This window comes from Hemicordylus capensis, chromosome 11 (genome assembly GCF_027244095.1).
Source record: "Hemicordylus capensis ecotype Gifberg chromosome 11, rHemCap1.1.pri, whole genome shotgun sequence".
Lineage (NCBI taxonomy): Eukaryota > Metazoa > Chordata > Lepidosauria > Squamata > Cordylidae > Hemicordylus > Hemicordylus capensis.
The window spans coordinates 13,173,422-13,198,170 of NC_069667.1; the positions used below are offsets into that span (position 1 = coordinate 13,173,422).

The 24,749-nt window shown below is 47.8% G+C and overlaps 1 protein-coding gene across 1 annotated transcript; it reads right to left on the reverse strand.

Annotated features, from left to right (window-relative positions):
- Positions 1 to 779: 779 nt before the first annotated feature.
- Positions 780 to 24,458, reverse strand: LOC128335281 (transmembrane protein 182-like). The gene is made up of 5 exons (XM_053273285.1): positions 24,198 to 24,458; positions 20,569 to 20,692; positions 14,070 to 14,168; positions 11,382 to 11,519; positions 780 to 4,177 (listed from the first exon to the last, which is right to left on the reverse strand). Exons 1-5 carry the CDS (start codon positions 24,342 to 24,344, stop codon positions 3,948 to 3,950), a joined length of 738 nt encoding a protein of 245 aa, XP_053129260.1. The 5' UTR covers positions 24,345 to 24,458; the 3' UTR covers positions 780 to 3,947.
- Between the last annotated feature and the right edge of the window lie 291 nt (positions 24,459 to 24,749).

A 24,749-nucleotide genomic window follows, 5' to 3' on the forward strand; every position in this document is an offset into this window, starting at 1 on the left:
GTCTCCATGGCCTCACACTCTTGTGAGAGAGCAGTCCCTGTGAGAAGGGCTTTCATCACACATTATTAATGATTCCATAGGATTCCCCTTGTGCCCCTGGATGGTTCTTCCCATGAGTTGTGAAAGGGTATCCCAATGACCTTCCACTCTTGTGAGAGAAAGGTTCACTCAGGATCACTCAGCCTCTGTCGCTGGGTGGTCCATTCAGCATCTGTCATCATCACACATGTAGAAGCATTCCTTTCACTGCAGGCAATACTGCTCCTGCTGTACAGCTCTTCTCATGAGTTAGCCTAGAGACCACATGAGTTAACTCAAAGGGAAGGTGCAGCCTTCCCCCCCCTGCCCCCACCCTCCAATATCATTGTTACTGTCCCAGTGATCTAATGAGGTTGCCCTGTTTGTGTTGCCTCCATGACCGGATGTGCTTTGTGAACATACATATTTATCGCTTCATTTTTGGAGAGCAAAGCCATAGTGCCCATCTTGCCCATAGTGCCCATAGTGCCCATCTCCTTTCTCTCCTGATTGCCAGGAGGGGGGGGACAACCGACAGAGTGGGAAGAGGGCATGCCCCCATGTTTCACGCTTTCAGACATATACAGATTCCTATCCTTGCCCCATTTAACTGCAGTTTCACGTAAGGTGCGAATGCGGCCAGCAAGAGGTTGTTGTTATTGTTGTTGTTTTAATGATCTTTAATTAACATTTACAAATTCAACTAGTGGAATACATCATACCAGCCAGATTTCATTGTATTTAATGAGAAACACGGTCAATTGGGATTTAATGCTGAAAATTTATTTCTATGTTTAATATAAATATTATGAAGACATAAACAGGTTTTCACACAGTTCTGCCTTTAGATGCAATCTGTAGCTGGCAACCTTCTGCCCTAGCTCAATTGAAATTTAGAGCTAAAGATCATAAATCTTGCAGTATAATATTGTAACTTCTCCTTCTGTTGTTTTATCGTATGACTGAGACCCTGTTCAGAAGCCTACTTTCCCCAAAGATCCTGTTTCCATAGCAGAGGAAAGGGAAGCTGCACCCACCACTTTCCATTTTGCTCATAACGTAACTTGTGATGTGGCTTCTTTCCCCAGGAACCTGTATAGAGAGCCAGATGACATTATCTAAGGGAGATATGATAACTTTCTTAAAATAACTGAAGGGTTGAGACATAGAATGGGAGCTGACTTGTTCTCTGTTGCTTCTGAGGGCAAAATTAATCCATTTGGTTTAAATTACAAGGAAGTAGATTCAGACATTTCTGGACTGTAAGAGCTGCTTGACAGTGGAACAGCCTGCCTCATGCAATGTTCGGCTCTCTGTTGCAAGGAAGCCCAGTCCATTAGAGCAGGGTGGCAGGGGCGTAACTAGGGGAGAGGGTGTAGCTAGGAGAGAGGGTTCATCCCCCCCCTAACCATTCATATTTCTGATTTCGCATGTCCTTGCATACCACAACCCTTTCATCTGGCTTCTCCAGATGGCAGGATTGTGTATGTGTTCTGGTTTTGCACGCATTGTGGTGTGTGATATCCTGCACCCAGTCATGGCGTATAAGACAGACACCTAGAGGGGAGAAGTGTGACTAAGAGCCAGTGAGCCCTATATTTTGTTAATGAAATGTTGCTTGGCTTGGCCTGAAGCCCTGTAGTTCTAAAGGCTTCTGTAATTGTTCCTGTTTCATTCATGACCTGTTCCTCTTCTGACATTCTAATGGAAGAGTCAGCATGGTGTAGTGGTTAGAGTGCTGGACTAGGACTGGAGACCTGAGTTCCAATCCCCATTCAGCCATGAAACTAGCTGGGTGACTCTGGGCCAGTCATTTCTTTATAAGCCTAACCTACCTCACGGGGTTGTTTGGGGAGAAACATACGTCTATACACTGCTCTGGGCTCCTTGGAGGAAGAGCAAGATATAAATGAAAACATAAAGAATGATGTGACTTTTCATGGACCAATACCCGCCCCCACCCCCTTCCAGAGATCACTAGCCACCACTGCCCTGTTCCCGGAGGTTTTCAAGGAGAGGCTAGAAGGCCATCTGCTGGCAGGGATGCTGTTGTAGCATCTTCCTTCACTGAACAGGAGCCTGAACTAGCATGGTGTAGTGGTTAGAGTGCTGGACTAGGACCGGGGAGACCCAAGTTCAAATCCCCATTCAGCCATGAAACTAGCTGGGTCACTCTGGGCCAGTCACTTCTCTCTCAGCCTAACCTACTTCACAGGGTTGTTGTGAAAGAGAAACTCAAGTATGTAGTACAGCACTCTGGGCTGCTTGGAGGAAGAGAGGGATATAAATGTAGTAGTAGTAGTAATTAATAATAATCCTATACCATAAAAGCCTTCGGTGTGTGGCCGTGCTGCCCGTGTCTTTTTGGGCCGTTCTGGGCATGTGCAGAGCGCATGCCCAGATCGGCCAAAAAAGATACGGCCGCCCAGACACGGGCGGCCATGTTGGCAAGGCCGAGGAGAAGCAGCCGCCGCCGGGCGGGCCAGCCGGCCGAGGAGAAGCCCCGCCGCCAGGCGGGCGGGACGGCCGAGGAGAAGTGGCTGCTGCTGGGCACACGGCCTGGCCGAAGAGAAGCCCCTCCAGCCCAAAACCAACTTGCAGCCGCCTATCTGGCTGCTGCTCCTGCGGCTGCTGTTGAGGGTCTCAGGCGACGGGATTCCGTCCTAGCAAATGGGAGGAAGGAAGTAGCAACTGGGAGGAGAAGGGAGGAGGAGCAAACTAGCACACCCCCCACTAGAGCCCGTTATTATAACGGGCTTAAAAACACTAGTAGTAGTAATAATAATAATAATAATAATAATAATAATTTCTATAATTCTGCAGTTTGAATCTTTGTGCAAGGACCATCCAGCTCACATGTCCCTTCTCTCCAATCAAGAGTTCAATATGTCTTCTGCTGCTCATATACAGATCTTGTGCTTGTGAGATTCCCTATTAATTAGCAGGGAAAGGAAACATACACAGAGGAAAACATAAATGAACTGACTGTCTCTGCTGAGGTGAGTGAAGATGTTGCTCTAGGGCGGGGTCTGGGTTTTCAGTTGATTGAGCTCTGTGTGTTCGAGGTTTTGTTGAGCAAGTACAGAATCTCATAGGTGATGCAGACTGATAAATCTCCTCAAATTCTACATTTATTTGTTTAAAAGCAAGTTTCTAGCACCTCTGGACAAGAGGGTTGATCTGGACAGGGCCTGGTAAAATATCTAGAGCAGTAGATGGGGAAATCTGCCAGAATCTCTGGCATAGCTTTGGAATTTCAGCAGCTGAACAGGATCTTCAGTGGTCACACAGAATGTCTTCTGCAGTATTTCTGTGCTACAAATTTATATTGCTTTCAGCCTATATAAACTTCATGCCTCCCAACCAATTGTCTTATTATATGAAAGAACTCAGAAGCTCTAAACACAATTCTGAACATCAGCTCAAAGTTTCAGATTCTAGGTGTTTTTGTGGGGGTTTGGCAATGTTACATTTCAATCCTGTTTAAACCCCTCAGCCATTCTTAAAAGGCTCCTGAGAACTAGAGTTTTACAGGAGTGCTGAGAATTCCCTGTTAATAAAAACTCCCAGCCAGTGTCCCTGTGCATTTGACTACAACTCCCATAATCCCCAGCCAAAGGCCACTGGAGCTGGGGATGCTGGGAGTTGTAGTTAACATCATCGGGGATTCCCTGTTACAAGGCGCACTGCTCTCAACTCATTCACAAACTACAGTTCCCAGTGTTCCTTGTCTGGGAACCATGAGAGTTTGGGGGAAAGTAATGAAACTGGTCTGATGGTATCATATTTCCCACTATGGTTATTCTCCATCATTATCTTATAGTATTTTATCAAGCACTTAATTGTACCAATGTTTCTACAAATAATGTGTCGAGATTTTTGTCCTCGTTTCCTGGTGGCTCCGTGTCTCTTCCTAAGCATTTCAGAGTTCACTCCAGTTCCTTCAGAAGGCTAGAACCAACAAGGTAGAAGAGAAGTCCAGAAAGGAAGACTAAAGGGAAACCAGCTGCAGCAAACATAAATGACCAGCCATAATAGACATTTACAGGAATGTCTTCGGGGCATATTTCACTTCTTTCGAGAAGTATGTATTTGGGGAGATCAGCAGCAAATTCCTTCCACATCACAAATAGAAATATGAGCAGGGCAAATAAAACTCCTGTGAGAGAGAGAGAGAGAGAGAGAGAGAGAGAGAGAGAGAGAGAGAGAGAGAGAGTATGTTATGCTGCCAGCATAAGCATCCCTGCAACAGAAGTTCAACTCTCAAATGAAACTGACATGCAACATTGCTTGTAATTGCATTTTTGTTTGCTGTTATTGTTTCGTCCAAACACTCCCTCCTTTTTAAAGAAGCTGCCTGATAACAATGCCAAGGTGGCTGTTGAGCCTTTCATAATATTCATCAAGGTGTTCTAAAATTCTGGTTGCCTTTAAAATAAGTCTGGCATTTGATGCAGGGCACAGGAACACAGGAGGCTGCCTGAGAGCCTTGGTCCATTCGGCTCAACATTGCCTACGCGGGTTGGAAGCAGCTCTCCAAGGTTTCAGGCAGGAGCCTCTTCCAGCCATACCTGGAGGATTCGCAGGTGGGGCTTTTAGCTCTGTTCTCCTCTGGAATGGAGGGAGTGTGTTCACATATCGGCCAGGTGAAAGACTGCTGCTCGGCCCCCATCAGGGTCATGTTTTGTGCCTTGCCGGAGGCCCCGCCATACCTGGGGCTGTCCCTGTGTAGCCCAACAACATCTGCAGACCCAAGTTTGAGAACCCCTGCTTGAAGGATTGGAGATTAAACATATATGAAGAACTTAGAACACTCCCAATACTAAATTTTAAAAATTGAGAATTGGGAACATAGGAAGCTGTCGTATACTGAGGCTCTACACACGATCTGTGTGTAGAGCCTGGGAGGGTTCTGCGGGGAGAGCAGGCTTAGCCCGCTCTCCCCGCAGACGAGCAGCCACCCACACAACTACCAGCTCCATAATGGAGACAGTAGGGGCTGCAGGGATTGGGGGTGCCTGGCCCCTGGAAGTCCCAGGATGTCCCACGTGAGTGTGCAGGGCATTCCGGGAACACCCCCCAATACTGGGAGGCTCGTTTTAGCAGAGCTGCACCATAGCAACTCACAATCGGGGAAAATGGGGTTAACAGAACGCTCGCTCTGCTAACCCCATTTAAGGGGAGGGCTTCTTTGGCAGAGTAGCCACCAGAGAACCACTGGGCTTGCCCACAAGACCGGTAGTTCTCACAATGGGAGAAAACCAGGCTGGCCTCTCGGTTTCCCCCCATTGTGAGAATAGCCTCACTGAGTCAGACCACTGGTCCATCTAGCCAGCTTACACAGACTGGCAGCGACTTCTCCAAGGTTTCAGGCAGGAGTTTCTCTCAGCCCTATCTTGGCAATGTCAAGGAGGGAACTTGGAACCTTCTGCATGCAAGCATACAGATGCTCTTCCCAGAGCAGCCCCATCCCCTAAGGGGATGATCTTACAGTGCTCACATGTAGTCTTCCACCCTTGAGCCAAAGAGCTGTAAGTAGTGCATATGGTACCCTTTCCTACTCAACCCCATTTTATTTCTATGAGGTAGACAAGGCTGAAAGAGAGTGTGTGGCCCAAGGTCACCCAGGGGCTCCATTACTGAACGTCAACATTCTTGTTGACTAAAATAACCTTAATACACATATAGATGTAGGTTTCATTTTTAGAAGGTAGATACAGACTATAATATGTATGTACATGCTTCTCATAATGCTGTTTCATTTGGGCAACCACTTAGCATTACCTTGGCTTTGCTCTGTGGTGTCATCTGACTGCATAAATTGGAAAAAGTGATCCATTTCTTTCTCTATCTTTTAAAAAATATCATTTTCCTCCATTCATTAAGGGCTGAGATTAACAGTGAGCCTCAAACTCATTGTTGATTTAGGTCAATGGTATATTCTGTAGGGGCGGGAGCTAATTGCCAGCAAATTGAACTGTGATATGAAATGAAACTTTTTTTCTTTCTGATTTTCACGACAATTGTCTGCAGGCTAAACTGCTGGGCTTTCTGACTTCATCTTCACTCGAAGGTGGGAACTTAATTTTGTGTGTAAATTGATCACTAAACATTGTTCCTTCCTTTCTCGCTTCATAACCTCATGAAACTTCATTGGCGAATTGTAGAGACAAGTGGGTGAACTCCAGACTCTCTTTCAACGTTACAGAGCTTGTCTATAATTTGCTAATTATGGGGAAAGTGAACTCCCGGTCTTCTTTGTTCTCACCTTTGTTGCCTGGCAGAAACTTTAAGATGCTATACAAAATAGTGAGATGTTGAGATCTTTCTTGGCATTTCTTACGTGCAAATATATATCATAAATGGTTTATAACTGCTTATGATTTTTGGAGAGCAACTTTGAATATAAAGCACACGTTAACTCTTGGGTTTTTTGTTAAAGTAAAATAAAAGTGTACCACTTCCTTCAAGGACTAGTAATAGCCCATTTGGGCCATCAGTACCATCTCAGGGGACAAATGCTCGTGCTGATTTTAGGCAACATCTCCCCCCACCCCAGAGATGGAAATGTTGCAGTGACAGCTTTCTCTGTGTTATCACCCCTTCTTTATCTCTACCCACCAATTATTAGGGTAAAATAGCATCACTTTTTCCCAGAGCAAAGAGTTAGGGTAAAGATTAGAGTAACAATGAACCAATGGTTCTACTCTCCCCATGGAGTAATCTTCAGAGAACATTCCTACCCATTTCCAATTCCATGCCTCCAGAGGTGCAGCTAGGTAATTTTGGAGCCTAGACCTAAAGGCCTTTGGAGCCCCACCCACCCACACGCTGGCCTGCAGGAGCCCCCCCCCATCACTGCAAGTTAAGCATCATTCCTCTACACACACATACACCATGACACATGCATGTGTCCCCACTCCCCTCTCTGTCTCTAAAGCACCCGGCACAAGTCATAATCACACTCAGAGGCGCTCTTACCCCTGGACTTCAGAGCCGAAGTCCAGGGCCTCCACACACCCCGGGGGCCCCCTAATTGTCTGTAGTCTGTCCTGGGTGGTGTGGAGGTTCTAGACTTCGCTAATTATGAAGGTTCTGGCCAATAGGTTCTGGCCCTCAAAAACCTACGTGTTAAAAAATGATGCTTAATTTGCAACCAGGCGGGGAGGCACCTCCAAAGGTAGATAGGTCCGGTTTTGTGCATACCCCTATTCCCTTGGGACTTCATTGTGGCTACTGCACTCAGCTCAGGACAAATGGCAAACAAAATAAAATGCCCAAAACAACTGTACACATCCCACCTAATGATGCAGGGGGGATATGACTTGCCTAGCGAGCAAGAGGTTGCTGGTTCAAATCCCCACTGGTACGTTTCCCAGAAACACCTATATCGGGAAGCAGCGATATAGGAAGATGCTGAAAGGCATCATCTCAGACTGATGAGATGGCAATGGTAGACCCCTCCTGTATTCTACCAGAGTCAACCACATAGCTCTGTGGTCGCCAGGGGTCGACACAAACTTGAAGGCACAACCTTACTTTATTTTATATCTTGCTGCATGAATTGGCACACCTGTCAATGAATTGCAGCATGAATTGGCACACCATGAATCGGCACACCTCCTTGTGTCTTACTGATTTGTTGTCGCTAGTTTGCTGGTTTTTGCAAATATATATATATTCAAGTGTGCAAAGAAATCCGGTAGGGGGAGAGATAATGCCAAACAATGACTGACAAATAAAAAGAAATAAGGAAAGGGTCCTAGAGCCTAGATACTCCCTTGGAACATGGAAATTAGCCTGTTATGAGAGTGTTTCTTCCTGGACCAAAAAGGGTTCTCCAGCAAAGATATGTCAAACATGGTTAAAAACACCTGATAGCAATGCCGATCTTAGCTCTGCTCTTCTGTTTCGTTCACTGGGAAGGCAGGTTGGCAAGCACAGCTGGCTTCTTGGTGATGAGCAGAGTCTTTAAATGTGTCTAGCAATGAATATCAAGCAGCTTCCCGGTCTGTCTGCTGAATAACTTCTCCAACTGAATCAAGCGAGATGAGCTGGTTCTTCTGAAAGAACACACCGGAATACCACCCAGCACGATTTGTAAAGGTAACTGGCAGCCAACCAGGCTCGTGCTCCAAGAAGACAGTAAATAATTGCCAGCAGCTTGGAAAGAAAGGCCTAATGAGATGATAAAATCTTCCCCCACTGAAAGCAGGGCTGTAATTGAAAAGGAAGCACTCTGCTGGCACTGAGGAAAGCCGTATGCAGACCTGCCAACTCTTACCTCTTTGAACAGGGTATCCTGCCAGGCTTTAAGGCTCCTTTACCTTGCTCTCACTTTGAAATCTCTTCTCTCATTTTGCCCATCTTCTGGTCAGTTTAACCCATACCAGGGGCTCTTTCCCCTCTGCCCTGCAAGTTACATTGCTGTAAGCTGAGCTTGCTAGATCAAAAACTTTGAAACGCTGCTCACTTCCCTGGCAGATTCTGCACCTGATTTGAAACTTCATGATGATCAGTCAATGTCACATGGGCTGCTATATGAAGCTATTCATACGGGCAGGCAAAACCGGGCTAAGGAAGCCCACCCCAGTTTTGCTGCACATGTGTACCACCAAGAGCAGGCCCAATTCCAGCGACACCTCAGCAGCAAACCTGCCTCCACAGCCACCCTATCAAATGAGGTTAGGAGAGCAAGCACTCTCCTAATCCCATTTCTGTGGTTATCTGTGGGGATCCTGGCCAGCTTCAAGGAGCGGGGTGGTGGTGGGGATACCCATACTGCACTGCGCACTTGTGCACATTATGGGAGCTCCAGGGGGTGGGGCAACACGTCGCGGCACCTCGACCCCCTGAGCTACCAGTAATCATCTAGGGCACTCTGCCCACCAAAGAGGGAGCCCTCAGTCGTCTACAGGGAGGTGAGCTTTTTAAGGTTTTCTCCACTCTAACCCACAGTGGCAGATTAACCTCTTTGCTGCCCATAGGCAAAGATGATTGTGCTGCTTGTGGGGAGGGGCGTGAGGGGAAAACTCCCCCTTTTCACTCTATAAAACCTCACCACTGCCGCGAGGGGGAGAGGAGCTAGGGGGCGTGGCCAGGGCTCCGGAGCCCAGCTAAGCTCCTCTCCCGCTCACATTTCAGGCAGCTGAGGCTGCCTGAACAGAGTTTACTTCCCTTCTCTCCCTTGCTAAAGCGAGAAAAATAAAGGCCATTCAGGCAGCTACAGCTGCCTGAAAAGACAGGGGAGAGGAGCTTGCTGGGCTTCGCCAGCCCAATCCAAGGTATGCTACAATCAGGGGCGTAACTACTATTAGGCAAGGGAAGGCGGCTGCCTGGGGGCCCCCACGCCTTGAGGGGCCCCCCAGAGGCAAGTCACATGTGAAGTGAGTGTGTGTGTATCAGCGAGGGGCCAATTTTAAAATTTTGTCTCTGGGCCCACTCCAGCCTCGTTATGCCCCTGGCTACAATTCCTGGAGGGCGGCAGTGCCGGAGTCAGGCCACCACCACTCCTGGCACATTTTAAAAAGGGATTCTTCCCTCCTCGCCCCCCCCCCCCATGCAGCCAGTCAGCCATGGCAGCGGTGATGTTTTTATGAGTGAAAAGGGGGAGATTTCCCTTTGCACCCCCCACCCTGCAGCTACCACCACCCCCAGAGAGAGGCAGGGCAAAATGTGAGCAGTGGCAAGTTGCTGTGCCTCAAATTTCACCACCACTTGCCCTTTCTTACTGCTCCTGAGAAAGGGCTCTAGTTCAGATCTAACCTCTCATCAGCTTCACACCTATTTAGAACTTCTGTAGCTGCTCAGGTTTTTACAGAGTATGAATTACTTGCTAATCCATTCTTTTGCCCCCAAGTTTTAAATTTTAAACTGTTGTGATGTTTTAACCTTTTTACTTGTTTTTATTGTTTTGTTGTAAACTGCCCAGAGACTTGCGTTGTGGGTGGTATACAATTATTATTATTATTATTAGTTAATCAGGAGAGCAGTTTCCTACAGAGAATGGTCTGAAGAGACATAATGCCGTTCTACCACTGAAATTCAGCAGGATGGTCCTGCGAGTTGAGCTTGCTATACAAAAGCATTACATAATTAAAACACCTAGAAAGAGAAACAGCAGGAGCGACCTATCATCAACCTTCTGATATCACTGCCACTCAGGCCTACATTATATGTAGGGTTAAAAGTAGGGGGAAGAAGGATATACAGTATGTGCATATGTAATGTAAGGCATAGGAACTCTCTACACATTCAACAAGTTGTTCTGGTAAGTTCTGTAGGGGAAGAATGGCAATTCAGTCCCCAAGCAGCAAAGCAAAACCAGTTTGGTGAGAAAGCAGCAAAGCAAGAGTTCTTGAGAGTTCTTTAGTATTGAAGAACTACAAGGATTTATTTAAAGAAAAGGTTACAAACAAATGTGAAAAAGCCTGCAGCTTAATTTCAGCTGTAGCTCATGGCTGAAGAGAGAGACCAAAACAAACAGCCATCTCTGGAGAGACAAAATAGAGACTAACACTGAAAGAAGGGGAGGAGTTCAGCACCTTTATTCAAGACCCTAAACACCACCACCCCAGTGGTCACTATGAGACATTACAGCTGAGAGCTGATGCTACTAGGATCCTAGCTCCAACAAGATCCATCTTGGAGCGCAGTGGATGACACCTTTACAAACTCCACCACTGAGGTGATTAAGTTGTCACTTATTACAACTGTACCAAATTTCCTTCAAATTGCGTAGACAGTTCTCAAGTTAGCCCATTCGTGCCTAAGGTGTTTACATGTCCGCCATCTTGAATCAGGGTGGAAGATCATCATCACAAACTATGCTGTTGAGGTGTCCTTATGTGTCCCTACAACTGTACCCGATTTGGTTCATTTTGGTCCAGGCATTGCAAAGTTAATGTGGGGACACACACAGACAGAATGCTGAGTGATCTCATAAGCCTACTGGAAAGTAGGCTAAAATGGTATGCATAGGTCAGAGGTGGAACCTGCCATTGCAATCTGAGTCCTCTCCTACCCTAAAGTTGATTGTGTCTGAATGTCTGAGTTACTTCTTAGTGAGCTTCACTGCTGAGCTGGAATTTGAACCAAACAAATTCCAAATCCAACACTTTCTCTGTTAGGCCAGAAAGACATAAAAAGAAGCTTGCCCTTTCTCAAAACATGTCTGTCTTTTGAGGAAATCCTGTGTAATTCGTTATGAGGAGTGCCTTCCCTCTCTTTGCACATATTCATTCATTCTCTTTCCCTCTCTCTCTCTTTTTTACACACCACACACACACTCAAAACACAAAGAGGGACTTAGCCTCCACATTTCAGGCACCCAGAGATCCAATTATCCTGAATTGGCAGCTTACCAGCCACGATGAGGAATCCGCCTCCCACTTTATAGAACCGTGCGTTGACAAAGGGCACGCCACACACCAATAGAAATCCTCCAGCGAGACTGGCGGTGACAGCCAGCACAATGAATGCCGTCCAGAAGCCCCTGTACACTGCACAATCGGGAGAGAAGAAGGGAGGGGGGGAGGCTGAGTAAACCCACGTAATCGGATCTGCTTTTAGGAGATCATGAGAAAGTGAGCTGTGCTGCTCCAGGTTTGACTGACAACAATTTGAAAAGGGGGCGGGGAGGGCGGGAAAACAAATCCCAGGATTATTAACAACCCAGGATTGGTTTTATCAGATATTTGGAGCTGGTGCAATGGAGTGGCATTTGCCTGCACCAATCAATGCCCACAGTTATGAAACGAAACTAGTCATGTGAGACAGGCAGCTCAAACTACAGTCCTCCTGCAGATTGTGGCCTACAGCTCCCATCATGCCTGGCTCCTGGTCATTATGCCTGGGGATGATGGGGGGGGTTCATCCAATAACAACTGGAGGGCTGAAGCGTATGCTACCTGACTTAAGACATCGCCATGCTGCAAAGAAGGCCATGCAGTTGACCACCAATGCAAGACTTGTTTGCTTACTTTCGAGTAGTGACAGTGAGGCTATTCTCATGACCGCTGGAAAGAAGACGAAGGGAGCCCAGCCCATTTTCCAGAGGTTGTGTGCTGCAACGGGAGCCACACGGCTCCCAGCAGCAAAACTCACTAAATACCCCCCTCCGCCCCCAGTTAAACAAGGTTAGCAGAGCGAGCGCTCCACTAACCCCATTTCCCTGATCATGAACAGCCATGGTGCAGCTCCGCACTGCGGGAATTCACGAGGAGACCCCTGACCAGGAGGCTCCAACAAGCCTCCCAGCATGGGGGGGGTCTGCCCAGAAAGCCCTGTGTACTCGTGTGGGGCATCCTGAGACTAATGGGGGCCGGGCAGCCCCCAATCCCCACCACCCCAACTGGCTCCGTGACGGAGCCAGTTATCATGTGGGCGGCCAATGTGGCTGCCCAAGGAGGATGGAATGCTTGTGTGTGCCCACCAAACCCCATCCAGCTCTCCACACTGCTCATGCAGAGAGTCTCAGTCCCTCACATAAAGAATATTGGGGCTATTCTCACGAATCAGGCCTCCGCTAGCCCAATTTTTCTGCGATCATGAGAACCACCAGGCTCGGCTGCGAGCCCGGTGGTTCTAGAGCGGGTAACCCACTCAAGAACCCTTGCCCTAAAACCAGCTTTTGAAGACTGTGAATAGCCGCAGTGCGGCTTCGCATCGCGCCTACTCACGAGGAGACCCCCAGAGGGAAGGCAAAAAGCCACCTCCTGGCTCCGGGGGTCTCGCCAGCATGCCGTGTGCACTCGCGCAGGGCATGCGGAGCTCCCCCCAGCCCCTGCCGGCTCCGTCACGGAGCTGGCAATCGTTTGGGCGTCCAATCCGGCTGCCTAGGGCTCCAGCCATGCTCGTGTGCGGTGAGAGCGGGCTTAGCCCACTCTCCCCACTCAGCGCCCCAAACCGGGACTCACTGATCATGAGACCAGGCTCATAGAGGATATTCCCACAATCAGGCGAAATTGGGATAGGGGAGGCAAGCCTGGTGGCCTCCAGGCAGTTAACCCGCCAAACTACCCCTCCCTTTAAACCGGATTTGTGGAGCAAGCACTCCACAAACCCAGTTTTTTTAATCATGAGTAGTACTCATGAGGAGACCCCCGACTGGGTGGCTGAAAAGCAGCCTCCTGACTCGGGGGTCTTTCCAGCATACCCTGCGCACTCACGCAGGGCATGCTGGAGCTTCCGGGGGCCACATGGCCCCCAATACTCCCAGCCCCCGCTGACCCCATAATGTCGCTGGCAGTCGTGTGGGCGGCCTATCCGGCCGCCCATGGGTTCCTGCCCTGCTCATCTGTGGGGAGAGCAGTCTAAGCCCGCTCTCCCCACTAACCCACTAGAGGCTCTTCTCATGGATCATGAGAAGAGCCTCATTGAGGTCATTCACACAATCAAATCTGTGTTCTACCCGGGTTTGGAAGCTCTGTGTTCTCCCAGTTTTTGGCTGTGTCAAAGCAATGTAGGAGTAAAATTACCTCCTACCTAATGCTTCCACACAATCAGTTCTACCCAGGTTTTCCTCCTACCTTGCTCCCAAACCTGGATAGAACACAGTTTTTGATTGTGTTAATGACCTCATTCAGTGGCAAGTAGAAGTCCCATCAGTAAGCAGTGCTATAACTCTGCTTCTGTCCAGCCATAGCGAGGACAAAAATTGCATAGAGAACAATTGCAGCAAGATCCAAAGCATGTTTACTTAGAAGGAAATCCAGCTGAATTCAATAAGACTTTTTCCTCCTCAATATGTGTGTGTAGGAGTACTGTATACTCTGCAGCTCAGCCCTATCCTTGTCCACACTCAAATGTTTCTGGCCAGATCAATGCTCTTCATGCAACGGATAATCTTGGATTAGTAAGTAAAGTAATAATTATGTGTCATTAAAGTACAAAAGTCCTAGGCACAAAGTAGGAGTAAAATGTTACCCAGTAGTAGATAAATGGATGGATATCTATTCTAAAGTCTGCTGTACGTCCACTGCATTTAGGATGCCCCTGCTCTAAGCAAAGGCTCCCTGTTAGCCAGTTAACTTGTTAGCCTATTAACATACCTGCAGTTGCATCGTAGGAGGGATGTGGGTGAGGTCCGAGTGCAATGGGCATAGGAAAGAGGTAACCATGTATGCAGTATTTTGGATGTGCTTGGCTAGCTGGGGGGAAAGAAATGGGAAATGAGTTTAATCTGCTGTCTGTCTCTGCAAATGACAATTCTAATAATCAGGTGCAAAAGTCCTGCAATACCTTCCAATAGCAAACTCAGTTAAAAGATGCTGCTAGGTCGTTTTCTGCATCTGTCCACTGCATGCATCTATCTATCTATCTATCTATCTATCTATCTATCTATCTAATTTATATACCACCTGACTCCAAAGGCTCTAGGTGGTTCACAAAAACAAAAACACAAGAAAACCAAAATAAAACAAACTGTTAAAACCAGCAATTTAAAAATGTAAAACATTAAAAGAGGTCATTCACACAATCAAAAACTGTGTTCTACCTGGGTTTGGGAGCTGAGTGTGCTCACAGTTATGAGTCGTGTGGAAGCAAGGTAGGAGGAATACCTTGGTAGAAGTGATTGAAGCTCTTCTCGTGATTGGTGATTGCGGGGAGCGCAGGCTTAGCTCGCTCTCCCCGCAGCCGGCTGCTGGCTCAGCACACACACATGGCTGCCGACTCAGTCGGCGGGGGCTGCAGGGATCGGGGGCTGCAGGGATCGGGGGCCATGTGGCTCCCGGAAGTTCCAGGATGCCCCGTGTGAGTACACGGGGCATCCTGGAGAGACCCTCCGAGCTCTTCATCCTCGAGAGACCCCCTGGAGGGACCCTCGAGCTTGCAGCCTCCCGGCTGGGGGTCTACTCATGTGTCGCCATGTGCCGTAGTGACACACGAGCAAAAAAATGAAGTTAACAGAGCATTAATGGAGGTTAATGGTTAAACCTCATTTAAGGGGAGGGGAAATTAGGTGGGCTGGCCGCCCTGGGAGCACCAAGCTATCCTGCGAGCCTGATGGTTCCCACAATCCCTGGAAAGCGGGCTAAGTTCCCTTAGCCCGCTTTCCAGGGATAGTGGGAATAGCCTCATTGAAGCTATTCTCACGATCACTGGAAAGTGGGCTGAATTCCCATCGCCAGCTTTCCAGGGATTGTGGGAACCATTGGTGTAGCAGGTGAGTCCAATGCTCCCAAGGCAGCTAACCTGCATAACTAATGGAGCGAGCACTCCATTAACCACATCTTTTTGCTCATGTGCTGCCGTGGCACATGGCAACACATGAGTAGACCCTCGACCGGGGTCTCTCCAGGATGCCCCGTGCACTTGTGCACGGCATCCAGGAACTTCCAGGGGCTGCGCGGCCCCCGATCCCCACTGCCCCTGCCGGGTCTGGGATGGAGCCAGCAGTTGTGTGGGCGGCCAATCTGGCCAACCAACTACGAGCAGCTGCTCGTCTGTGGGGAGAGCAGGCTAAGCTCGCTCTCCCTGCAGTTAGCCCCAAAGCTCTTCTCACTGATTGTGAGAAGAGCTTCACTGAGGTTATTCACACGATTGCAGAAAATCAGGCTAGCCTCCACTATATTGCTTGGCTGCAAGCCCAGGGGTTCTAGAGCGGGTAACCCGCTCAAGTACCCCTCCCCTAAAACCGGGTTTGCAGAGTGAGCGCTCCGCAAACCTGGTTTTTTTATAGTGAGTAGCTGCAGCGCGGCTCCATACCTCAGCTACTCACGAGGAGGTCCCCAGAGGGGAGACGAAAAGCCGCCTCCCAGCTCCGGGGGTCTTGCCAGCATGCTCTGGGCACTCACGCAGGGCATGCTGGAGCTTCCGGGGGCCAATCGGGCCAAAACCAGGCTCAAGGAGCCCAGCCCAGTTTCCCCAATTGTGTGAACCACCGGGCTCAGGGGAATTGCCCAGTGGTTCTCTGGCTGCTAGCCCACCAAAGAAGCCCTCCCCTTATATGGGGTTAGTAGCGCGAGCGCTCCGTTAACCCTATTTTCCTGATTACGAGTCACCACGGCGCAGGTCCACACCATGGCAGCTCGTGAGGAGACCCCCACCGGGAGGCTGAAACAAGCATCCTGGTCTTGGGGATCTCCCCACTCACGCAAGGCATCCTGAGACTGCCGGGGGCTGGTCGGCCCTGATCCCTGCAGCCTCTACTTTCTGCAGCCCCTACCGGCTCCATGACAGAGCTGAGTGTCATGTGGGCAGCCAATCCAGCCACCCAGCAACTGGCAACTGCTCGTCTGCAGAGAGAGCGGGCTAAGACCACTCTCCCTGCAGAGCCCTGTAAGGCTCTCCGCCATGCTCATATGGATTCATTTTTTGGAGAGATGCATTTCTCTGAGAGAGTGGCAAACTGATCCAGCCTGTGAGATGCATCCGAGTTTTCAAGTGACTGGCCACTTCACTGGGGTGGAATGGCTGCAGCTTCCAAGTGGCTCCACCACAAGCCATTCTGATATGGCAACAGGAAAGCATCTGGGAGAGTCCATTGCTCCAGATAAGCCACCCAGCCCAATTTATACAGGTTGCAAAATTAAGAATTCAGGTTACTCTGATGCAAAGTGTCGACTTCTCAGTACAGAGTGCCTAGCAAATCTTTCGCTCTAAACTCAATGCAGCAGAAACAGTTAAATAATACTCCACCCACCTGATCACTTGTGGACTGAATTCACCCTGATTTGGCTCATAATTGCCTAAACTGGTTGCCTTCTTTTTGAGTCCTGCACTGGCTACCACTTCCTAAGCAAGGGCCATTGCTATAGAGGTGTCCCCTCAATATTAATGCTACTGAGGCTTATCATGATGAATGGTAATAGGATAAAAGTTAAACAAATTAATTAATGATTATCCACTTTACCTAAAAATGTTTCCCCCAGAATGGGGGGCACTTAATAATAAATGAGTTCATGCTAAATGACTAATGAAATTTCTCCTGTGTTAATTATTGTGTCCGCAAAAGCAGCAAAATGAATTTGCCGTGATGTCTCATTAGTGCAGACACCAAAAGTAATAAAAGATCTGCTGGTTATCAAGTATATCTTGTGTTATGGGAATGGGTTTCAAGTGATGTTTAATTTGATCATTTGACTTAAGGTAATATCCTATTCTACATGAATGCCACAGTTTAGAATTATCCATTCTTTATTAACAAGAGAACTATAAGATTAGGAAGACCATTATAAAATTTGGGCTGCAACTCCATGCACAGTTAACCGGGAGTAAGTTTACTGAACAAAATTGAATGTGCTTCCAAGTAACTATGGTTAGGATTGAGAATTATTATTATTATTATTATTACTACTACTACTACATTTATATCCCGCTCTTCCTCCAAGGAGCCCAGAGCGGTGTACTACATACTTGAGTTTCTCTTTCACAACAACCCTGTGAAGTAGGTTAGGCAGAGAGAGAAGTGACTGGCCCAGAGTGACCCAGCTAGTTTCATGGCTGAATGGGGATTTGAACTCGGGTCTCCCCAGTCCTAGTCCAGCACTCTAACCACTACACCACGCTGAGATCACAGTTTAGGTAGCAAGGTCACTCCCACAATCAAAAACTGAGGCAAGTCTCACGATCAGTGAGACACGCCTTAAAAGGGTTTGTGGGGAGAGCGGGCTTAGCCCACTCTCCCTGCAGATGATTACAACTGCAGCCCACACTACTGTAGGCTCCATCACAGAGCCAGCAGGGGCTGCAGGGATCGGGGACAGCACGGCCCCTGGAAGTTCCAGGAAGCCCCGCGCGAGTGCCAGGAGGCTTGTTTCAGCCTCCCGTCAGGGGTCTCCTCATGTGTTGCTGCAGAACGGAGTTTGCCGTGGACAAACATTGACTCCACTCTCATTTGCTACCAGAGAATCTACTCTCAGAACACCTCAGAAACATCAAAACCCAATGCCCCATGGGCTTGTGGGTTTGGGGGTGGTTGGCACCCTATGTGCACTACATCACAATCCACTCTGGGTCACCCCGGTGCCCCCCAAGTGGAGTTATGGGGCTGCTGAAACCCCCATTATTCCCTATGGGTGAAAAGCTTAAAGACACGCAAGCTTCAGAAATTCTTTAAAAATCACCCCTTTCCCCAATTTATTTGAAATCTGGGTGGTGGCAGGCAGCCATTGGGGCAATACCACCTGACCCACTCTTCTGCCCCTGAAACTCCCTTTCTGCCACAAAGACATGCCAACTTCAAAAATAATTTAAAAATCATCCCTTTGCCCAGTTTCTTTGAAATCTGAGTGGTAGCTTCCTTGCACCCATTGGGCACTACCACCCACCACAACCCACTCTGGGCCATCCTGGTGCCCCCCATGTGGAGCTATAAGTTTGCTGAAATCCCCATTATTCCCTATGGAAAAAACCTTAGAAGTTGTGCCAACTTCAAAAATTCTTTAAAAATCACCTCTTTTCCCAATTTCCCTTTTTTCCCACTGGGCACTACCACCCACCCCCTTCTTTTGCCCTGGGATCCTTTTTTATCTGAATCAATTCAGATTCAGAACATTCAGGTACAAATTGAATCTGAGATTATTTAGGGGGGCCAGATTCGGACCCAAAACAAATTGGAGGTGTTTCAATTTGGGTACAAATCACAACAAAAAAATCAATTCATTCACACTCCTACTATTCACACATGTGTGAATAGCCTCTTGAAGTGAGAGCTAGATATCAGGTTTCATACCACAAATAGGATAGAATAAATTGAGATTCATGGGATTATACAATAAAGCCCATCTCGGCATATCCTTCCCAAGCCCAGAAGTAGGGTGCACATACATTCCTGGAGCTTCAGCAGCTCACCCAACATGACATGTGAATCCACCCACAGTCATTCTTTAGGGTTTCAAGTCCTGGATATACCTCTTCTTCATGAAGCCATTGATAGTCTTATTCTCCATGACAGGAAGGGCACATATTGCTCTTAGAGAGCTGGTCTTGTTGTAGCAAGCGATGGGGCCTCTGAAACCGCTGAGAAATACCATCCAGAGATTTGGTCTGAAGTGTCATCAGTATGCAAATGACACTCAGTTGTATTGCTTTTTTTCATCAGAGGCAAATGAGGTGGTGATTGTCCTGAATCAGTGCCTAGATACAGTAATGGACTGCAATGGACAAGTTGAGACTCAATCCAGACAAGACAGAAATACTTCTGGTCAGTGATTCCTCTGCCGCGGTGAATGATGTTAAGCCTGTTCTAGATGAGGGACCGGGTCTCACGATCAGTGAGACCCAGTTTGGGGTGGTGAGCGGGGAAAGCGGGCTAAGCCCGTTCTCCCTGCACACAAGCAGAGAGGGAGCCCTGGGCAGCCGGACCAGCCACCCACACGATTGCCAGCTCCGTGATGGAGCCGGCAGGGGCTGGGGGGAGCGGGGGCCAATTAGCAAACCTGCTGTTTAGCAGGGGTTCTTGAGCGGGTTACCCGCTCAAGAACCACCAGGCTCAGCTGCGAGCCCGGTGGTTCTTACGGTCAACAAAAATTGGGCTAACCTCTGCTAGCCCAATTTTTGTTGATCGTGAGAATCACCCCAATATCTTCTTCAGAGGCCCTCCTCCAAGTGCCCCTGCCAAACAAGGTGAGGCAGGTGGCTACTAGGGAGAGGACTTTTTCAGTGGTGGCACCCTGTTTACGGAATAGCCTCCCCAGTGAGGTTCACCTGGCTTCATCACATTGTTCTTTTAAACTTCATGTAATGACCTTTTTTTCACTCAGGCCTTTTAAACTTTGATTTTTAAATTTGGTTTTTAAAACTGAATTTTTAATAGGTTTTTTAATTGTTTTGTATTTTTTATTTTTTCTCCTTTTGGTCTCTTGTGATTTAATACGTTATGTGTTTTTATTTGAGGTTAATGCTGTATTGTGAGTTGCTCAGAAAACAATTTGCAGCTAACAAATAACATTTGTTTGTTTATTTTATTATCATTATTATTAATAATAATTAAGGTTCCAAGTTCCCTCCTGAGACTCTTCTGCTGCAGCTTTGGAGAAGCTACTGCCAATCTGTTTAGACAATACTGAGCTAGATGGACCAGTGGTCTGACTCGGTATATGGCAGCTTCCTATGTTCCACATAACGTCCTGATTGTCTTAGCTACACTGAGATATGCAGGAAGACCATCTAAATTGAGATTGTAGTTGATATTTACTTTGCCACTGAAAGTGGCAAAATAAATAAGGAATAAATACTACTCAACATTGAGACTGTTAGTCTAAAAGATACAAACTTCACTAACAGCCTCACCCCTTGCATAGCCTCATGAAGCTGTGTCCAAGCTTATATTTAAAATGTCAAAACACAGACTGCCTTTGAATTTTAAACCATGCTGCTAAAACATTACCAGAGTCCAGTGAACTCCAGCCAAGGGCCATGCTACCCACAAACAAGCAATCCTCATGTATTGTCCATGTCACAACATGGACAGAGAAGAGTTCATATTCATCATCCTAGGGTCCCTGCATGACTTCACCCCATGATAGACCATTAGTTATCTTGTCTGCCCGGACTACTCATGGACATCATTTGAAATGCAAGCTATCAAACAGGCCATTCACTCACTAAACCAGAAGTTCCAGATGGTCTCCTTGTAATCTTCACCAGAAAACCAGCACCTCCAGAAGAAACCTTCATGATGAAACGTGAGAGTCTCTTTGCCATCTTCTTTCCCACTTGCCCTCCCTTCCTATAAGAGAGTAAAAATCCAAATGTGCTCAGTTGAAATCCCTGGGTTTCATTATCATTAAATTTCACAAGCTATATTTAAAAAACAAAAAACAAAAACATATTTGTAGGCACATCATGCTAAATGGGAAATTGCAGCCCTGGTATACAAAGCACTGCTTGTATAAACAGATCAAAGAGCGTACCAGTTAGCCAAGATATTTTTTCTTGAAGTGAAATTTTGGAAATTATATATATATATAATGAATATTTATATACCGCTTTTCAACAAAAGTCCCCAAAGCGGTTTACATAGAAATAAATAAATAAAATGGCTACCTGTCCCATAAAGGGCTTACTATCCCAAAAAGAAACACAAGATAGACACCAGAAAGAGCTACTGGAGAGATGCAGTGCTGGTAATGGATTAGGACCAGTTGCCCTCCCCCTGCCAAGTAAAGGGAATTGCCACTTTTAAAAGGGATAAATTAGCAGGGGTAAATTAGTGACCTTGCAACGATACGCAGCCAGAGTTCTCAAACTTGGGTCCCCTGATGTTATAGGTCTACAGCTCCCATCATCCCAAGCCACGATGGCTGATTGCGATGGGAGTTGTAGTCCATCAGTATTTGGAGACCCAGGTTTGAGAACTCCTGGCATAGGGCACTATCCAAAGAAAGATGAGTGAGGATCCAAAGTACTCCTTGATAATTACACAAGAGCTTGGAAATGCCTAGTTGAATTTGCTCCATTTTCTTGTACAGCATTTCCTCCCCCTCACATTATCACCAGCTGCTTTTGAAGGCCCCCTAACCTTCAAAATTGGGCTTGCCATGTAGCATGAGGGGGACATCTGTCTGAGGGACACAAGCCTATGGTGTTCTGGTTCTTTGGATCCTTAAAGGCTCCACTTTTTTCACACGCTTCTCTTTAAACCCATCAGTATTGTCACTCATGGCTAGTAGAGAACATAGGAACACAGGAAGCAGCCTTAGACTAAGGCTCTCCACACAAGCAGTGTGAAGAGCTTAATGGGGTTTTGCAAGGAGCCCTCCCTGGGTGGCCGGATCGGCCATCCAGACGAGCCCCTGGAAGTCCCAGAATGCTCCACACAAGTGCATGGGGCATTCTGGGGAGCCTCCTGATGCCAGGCGGCTTCTTGTAGCCTCCCCATTGGGGGCTACTCCTGAGTTTCCGTGGGGCGGAGCCATACCACGACAACACATGATCACATAACCCGCTTTTCGAGAGCAAGAGTAACCCGGGTTAAGCAGCGGGCTACCCAAGAAAGTTTGCCACCATGCCACCATCGTGTGCGGCTCCTGGTGGCTCTCATGCGCAGTGGAAATCGGGCTGGACTCCCTTAGCCCAGTTTCCACTGCGCATGAGAATAGCCTCACTGAGTTAGATCACTGGTCTATCTAGCTCATTATTTTCTACTAGCTGATCCCGCACAGAGCATCTGTGCAGTTGTGTACTGAGCCTGTGACATCCCCCGCAGCTCGCTCTCCCCCCGCCGCTCACTCTCTCACTCACTCTCCCCCGCCGCTCGCTTGCTCTCCCCCCGCAGCTCGCTCGCTCTCCCCCCGCAGCTCTCCCCATTGGGTGGGTCAGGGCCAGGCCATCCCACCTTCTCCTTCCACCTTCTCCTCCCGGCTGGTAGGGCTTTGCCCACCGTCTGCCCACCTCCTCACCACCGCCATCATTTCTCCCCGCCACCACTTCCTCTTCCTGGCTGGCGGGGCTTCGCCCACCGTCCACCCACCTCTTCTAGCCGGAGGGGCTTCGCCTGCTGGCCCTCCACCTCTGCATCCTGACCACAGCCATTATTTCTCTCCACTTCAATGCTGGAACTCTTGCACGCTCTAGAGCATCTGCGCGTTAGTACTTGATTGCTCCCCTCACCTCAGAGATCTCCCCACCCTCACCTGGTCTGCACTCCTGCTTCTCCTCCATCCCGTTGCTTCCATCCTCCTTACCCTTCTTGGTCAATTTAGAGGGTAGCTCTAGAAGCCGGTTTGCCACCAAGGCACCGCTGGGATCAGGCATAATCCTAGTGGTTCTCCCGTGAAGGCAAGACCTTGGCTACATTAGCCCGGTTTTGCCTGTGTGAGAGAACAGCCTCAAAATGTTATAGTCCTGGCCAAAGTCCCTCTAACAGTTTAGCCCTATGCTTGTTTTCTTGGAAGTAATGCCCAATGTATGCAGTGGGACTTAAATTTTGTTTCCCTGAACTGCTGAATTGGCCTAGAAAAAGGTGGAGTTCTTTCAGGAGAGGGGAGTGGCATATACAAGTCTTGACTGACTAATCTCCAGGTCTGATTTGCCAAGGAAATCTCTTCCTTGGAAAATGTCACACTGATAACAGGGGAGAGAATAGATTGTGAGGCTTTTCACACATGCGGAGGAAACAGGGCTAAGGGAGCCCAGCCTGGTTTCCCCCGTGCATGTGAACCTCTAGGAGCTGAGCGGCTCCTGGAGGCTAGCCCGCCTAATTCCCCCCCCCCATGCCGCGTTAAACGAGGTTAGTGGAGTGAGCGCTCTGCTAACCCCATTTGGGGGGTCGTGAGTCACAATGGCGAAGCTCGGCAACTCACAAGGAGACCGACCGGGAGGCTACAGCAAGCCTCCCAATATGGGGGGGCTCCCCGGAATGTATTCAGGCAGCCCCCAATCCCCACAGCCCCCACCAGCTCTATGATGGAGCCACTAATCGTGTAGGCGGCTGATCTGACCACCCAAGGAGGGCTGAATGCTCATGTGCTGGGATAGTGGATCAAGCCCGCTCTCCACGCAAAACCCCATCCGGCTCTGCACACTACTCCTGGGGAGAGCCTCTGTGTCTTTCTAACTTGAAGTTCAGAATAGTTGGTCTTTGTACAAGGCTACAAGGAAGAAAAGAACACCCAGGATACCAAGAATCCCAGAGGTAAATGGCAGCTCTTTTGATCTTCATTTAGAAAGGTCTTCCCTTTAGAAAGGTATTCTTAACCTAGGGCTTGAAAAATCCCAGTCGCAAGGGAGTCATGGCACCTAGAAATTTAACTGTGGTTCCTATTTACAACTGTGATGCCTAGATTTTAGAGGCAGGGAAAATGGATTTGTCCCAGGCAGCCCTGCTTCTTTTTGGAGTACAGAACGTTAGTTGTTAACAGAATTAAAGAGAAGCCCATTTACCCTCCCTCTCCACAATGTCGATCATTAACTCTGGTATTTTTGCCATGCCATCAGCTCCCAAATTTTGGTGCTGTCTCCTAGATCCAAATAACATTTCTCAAGGTCTGTCTGAACTGAATGGCACTGCTGTCCAGTTCTGTAAGAATTACTTGCATCTTAATTATCACAGAATCTGTCATACACAATTACTTCTTTGAGTTTAAACTTCCCAATCTCCACATTCTCATCTGAACATGCTCATTTCAAAGAGTATTATTCTGATAATCATATTTTAAAGCTACAGAGAGATCCTTGTTAACTATTTCTCAGGGTTTTGTTATGGTGGGTTGTTTTTTTGTTTTTGTTTTTACCTCCTCATGGTGATAAGTGCTGTTCTCGAGTTGTCTGCATGTCTCTGTTGCCAGGAGCCAGTAGTCTGTCCCGAAGGCTACAAGGAAGAGGAGGACACCCAGGACTCCAAAGATCCCGGCAATAAAGGCAGCTATCCTGATCTTCATTTTAGAAAGACGAGGAAAGGGAGGCTAAGTTTGAAGCTGAGAAAATAAACTGAGAAGGGAACCGCCCTGTTAGCCAAAAGAAAGAGGAGTGGAGGACGAAGAGAAGGGACTCTATTTTAAGACATTTCACGACTGGTGTTCATTTCAGAGGGCAGCGAGGACTATGAAAAGCAGATGACCTGAAGCTGCCAAACAGCTGAGGCATTAGAGCAGGGTATGCTGTTCATGAATTCTGCAGCAAGGGAACATAGACACTCTGTGCCAAGAAGAGCAGCATTCTGCAACCTGCATTCTGCCATGACATAATGTTGCACTGCTTTTATGGGAGTTATGTTGGGCTGAAGCCTAGCACTGTCCTAGCACTGTCAACTGTAGAAATTTTAAGAAATAAATGTGCTATCTAAG